At 32.3% G+C, this 4,690-nt stretch overlaps 1 protein-coding gene across 1 annotated transcript in view; it reads right to left on the bottom strand.

Moving 5' to 3' along the window:
• Positions 1 to 4,130, bottom strand: part of LOC106472982 — a gene marked incomplete at its 5' end in the record, with an annotated part of 14,150 nt that extends 10,020 nt beyond the window's left edge. Inside the window, one exon of the mRNA XM_013933655.2 lies at positions 4,004 to 4,130. Within this exon, the coding sequence (XP_013789109.2) occupies positions 4,004 to 4,130 (127 nt within the window). The remainder of the gene's footprint in view (positions 1 to 4,003) is intronic.
• Between the last annotated feature and the right edge of the window lie 560 nt (positions 4,131 to 4,690).

Raw genomic sequence — 4,690 nt, 5'->3', positions numbered from 1 at the left:
AATGTTGCCACCAGAGTGCGTGTAGTTAGGAGCTTGTTGCTGGGCCGCCATGACGTCATAATTCAACTAAGTGTCTATTAAATTGGGTAAGATAGATGCTCAAAATATAAAACCTTAAAATGTACAAATATTTATGAGTTTGAAATCGTAAAACATGTTTAAGGATTCTTACGTGACCAGAAACAGTACAAGGATTGTAAAGAAGGCAAAAATTTTGCTACTGACAATATTTGAAATGAAAAAAAAAAGAGTGAAAAAATAAAACATTTGTATATACGCAAGGCCAAGTGATAATTATAACAAACGTTTACCGAAGGTTGTAGGTAATATAAAAATACGGATTTCAGTTTCCAATATCTACAACCCCAAGAAGATGGATACGAATTGAAGGTTGATATGTTACACGAAATGTGTTTGTGTCGTGGTTGTCATGGTGACAGGCGTAAAGAATCTGCTTGCTTGTTAGATCATAAAAAGTACTTATTAGTGGAAAAGGCTTCTTCGGTTGCAACACAAAAGCTTCCGTTAATAAATCATCAAAATGATTCAAAGGAAAACAGACTGTCTGTGTGAAATATATAAAAAAAGATTTGTTTGGTTTGTTTTTAATTTCGCGCAAAGCTGCACGAGGGCTATCTGCTAGCAGTGTGAGACTAGAGGGAAGGCAGCTAGACATCACCACCCACCGCCAACTCTTGGGCTACTCTTTTACGAACGAATAGTTGAATTGACCGTAACATTATAACGCCCCCACGGTTGAAAGGGCGAACATGTTTGGTGGAACGGGGATTCGAACCCGCAACCCTCATATTGCGAGTCGAGCGCCCTAACCACCTGGCCATGTCGAGCATAATAAATAAATAAAAAAAAGAAGATCTCGTAGCAATTGAAATAGGTAAGAATCGCAAAGTTACACTCTCAAATAACAATAACAAATGAATAAGTCATCTTTCACCATTAAAACTACAGAGAAAGACGCGAAATACTTCAGTATTATAAGTTGCTTTACGAATGCACGTAGTATAATTCCTTGGTCCAATTGTGTTGTCGTAAACAGGGCCAAATAATCACTAATCGCTTTTCTCAGTTGATTGGTGAGTTTTTTTTTACTATCGATTTTATGATTTCCTTATCGGCCTTGTTCTTTTCATCTGAATTTTAAAAAGAAAAAAATCTTTTTCCATATATACAAACAATTTTGGATGATTTCCTCGTAAGATTGAGCATATATCTCTTACGAAAAAATTCGCAAATTTTTCTCTTTGCTAAACGCTGAAATACACATTGCGATTCAAAGGGTCACGTGAACTTGTAGCTACTTGGCCCTGATGACAGAACGCACTAGGGTATGAGGCTGAAAAAAAGGTGTGGTTTGGTTTGTTTTGAATTTTGCGCAAAGCTACACGAGGTCTATCTGCGCTAGCCGTTTCTAATTTAGCAGTGAAAGACTAGATGGAAGGCAGCTAGTCATCACCACCCACCGCCAACTCTTGGGCTACTCTTTTACCAACGAATAGTGGGATTGAGTGTCACATTATAACGCCCCCACGGCTAAAATGGGCGAGCATATTTGATGGGACGGTGATTCGAACCCGCGACCCTTAGATTTCGAGTCGAGCGCCCTACCCATCTGGCCATGCCGGGCCCGATTTATTGAAATGTAAAAATAAGTATATATACTTTATTTATTATTCTTTTTAATTAAAGCTTTGTTTATGTCTTAAGTACATCATAATATTTTGTAAAATATCTGTGACTGCCTTTTCAGAACCAAGTAATATATATATATATCACAAACATACAAAAAAAACGACAACAAACATAAACAAACCAATATGTCCTCAGGAATATGTTTCAGCAAAAAGAAAAAAATTATAAAAAACAATAATGTATTTCTTAAAAATTAATTCATAGTTTGAATATTCTATGAAAATAGTCTATTGGTAGAAATTACTTACGGCATTGTAAAATACACCAAAATATTTGATTATATCTTGTTCTGAAACAAAGAATTTCCTGTGCATTGAATCGATCACGGCTAGTACTTCCACATTTGTTTTTTTTACATTAAATGATTGTATTTAGTTCCAAAATTGTAATTTATCTCGTGAAACATATACTATTCCAACAGATAATTTCACTAGTAAAATCCTTTTCTTCTGATATGCGAGAAATATTCTGTTAACATTTACTCAACTTTTTTTTTTGCAGTCAATACGAATAGCGTGATAGATTAACTTATTTGGAGACAATTGTAACGTTAAGTACAAATTAGGATAACTTTTTCGATAATGTTTTTTCTCCAGCTAATATGATTAATTATAATTTTCCGAACAGTTGTTCCCAGTATTTCTTTGCGACGCACACAATCAAATCGGCCTGATAATTCTGATTCTAGCTACACAGGCCTCTAATACAAATATTTAGCAGCTACACAGGCTTCTGATACAAATATTTTCCCACAATAACGGCCTCTTATAAAAACATTAGGACATGATGCAAGCTAATAATATAAGTTTTAGACTGTGATACGTGTAAAACAAAAATCTAAGACCACAATACAAAGTTTTCTTTCTTAATCATATACCACGAAACAGGACTGTTAGAAAATTTTATATGCTTATATAATTTTTGGGATAAAATCAAGGATTGTAAAAATTATAATCTTAACAAAGGTTTCGCTTAAAAACAATTCAAATTCACGTGCTTCTACCGAAGCGTTTATCATGATAAATATAATGAAAAAAATGTAATAAGAGTCAAAATTTTCATTAACAATTAGGCTTAGGCCTATGTAATAAAGAGAAGGCGCTTTAATACTCCCTAATCTTTAAAAATACAAATATTTAGCAGCTACACAGGCCTCTAATACAAATATTTAGCAGCTACACAGGCTTCTAATACAAATATTTACCAGTTATACAGGTTTATAATAAAAATATTTAGCAGCTACACAGGCCTCTAATACAAATATTTAGCAGTTATACAGGCTTCTAATACAAATATTTAGTAACAGGCTTCTAATACAAATATTTAGCAGTTATACAGGCCTCTAATACAAATATTTAGCAGCTACACAGGCCTCTAATACAAATATTTAGCAGCTACACAGGCTTGTAATACAAATATTTAGCAGTTATACAGGGTAGCTGCTAAATATTTGTATTAGAAGCATGTATAACTGCTAAATATTTGTATTAGAGGCCTGTGTAGCTGCTAAATATTTGTGTTAGAAGCCTGTATAACTGATAAATATTTGTGTTAGAAGCCTGTATAACTGATAAATATTTGTGTTAGAAGCCTGTATAACTGATAAAGATTTTTATTAGAAGCCTGTATAACTGATAAATATTTATATTAGAAGCCTGTATAACTGATAAATATTTGTATTACAAGCCTGTATAACTGGTAAATATTTATAGTTGAAACCTGTATAACTGCTAAATATTTGTATTAGAACCCTATTTAACTATTAAAGATTTATATTAAAAGCTTGTTATGAACTTAAGATTTGTAATATACGCTTGTTTTTCATATTAAAACGTTTAAATGTGCCATTAAATATTTGAGTTAGTAAAGACCAAATTACGTTAATCTTAAGAAAATATTTTTGCGATAAGTAGGATTAAAAATTGTACTGAACCAAGCGACGAGGAATTTCATGTACTTAAAATATTTCACAGATAAAACAGTTTATAAATGTAATTGTTTGGAAAGTGTGTTTTTCACCAAAATATGAAGCATAAAACAAAAGTAATAATTGAACAACTAAATTCGTGATCTGTTATATCACACTGAAATCTATTCACATATTAAAAACAAAAGCAAAATTTAAATGGCCAAAATCAAACAAGTTAAATTTGCAAAAATACGATTTTCGATGGAGCAACCTGATTCAAGATCATTTCGTTACCTAAAGGTAGAAATCGAGTTATTCTTCTGTTTATTAAATTTAACTAGAAAGATATCATTATCACGCGCTTTTATTGGCGCGTTAACTTACACGTGTCCGGCAACGTGACAGAATGTTCTTTAACTCTCATGACTTTATGAAGAGCAATTCTGTTATTGCTATGGACAACAGTATCGTTGCTCGGAGCTACTCGTAAACCGTTACCAAGTACGCCTTCCTGAAAGAAAAAGTCATTTATTATCATCATTCCCTTCTAATCAAAACGGGTTACCTACGTAGCTAAGGACTGAAAACTAGCCTATTAATTGATATAGTAACTTAATGTGCCGTTCCCAGTTATACAAAAACCTACATAGTTTGAAATATCATCAAAGGCGTATAGAAGAAAAGAAAAACTGTAAATACTATACAATACCTACCTAGTTTAAAATATCATCAAGGCTTATAGCAGAAAGGAAAAATTATAAATACTATACAATACCTACATAGTTTAAAATATCATCAAAGACGTATAGAAGAACGGAAAAACTGTAAATACTATACAATACCTACCTAGTTTAAAATATCATCAAGGCTTATAGAAGAACGGAAAAACTGTAAATACTATACAATACCTACCTAGTTTAAAATATCATCAAGGCTTATAGCAGAAAGGAAAAATTATAAATACTATACAATACCTACATAGTTTAAAATATCACCAAGGCGTATAGCAGAAAGGAAAAATTGTACATACTATACAATACCTACCTAGTTTAAAATATCATCAAGGCTTAT

Source organism: Limulus polyphemus, unplaced genomic scaffold, assembly GCF_000517525.1.
Source record: "Limulus polyphemus unplaced genomic scaffold, Limulus_polyphemus-2.1.2 Scaffold5789, whole genome shotgun sequence".
NCBI classification, from domain to species: Eukaryota; Metazoa; Arthropoda; class Merostomata; order Xiphosura; family Limulidae; genus Limulus; species Limulus polyphemus.
This window is presented reverse-complemented; position numbering and strand designations above follow the sequence as displayed.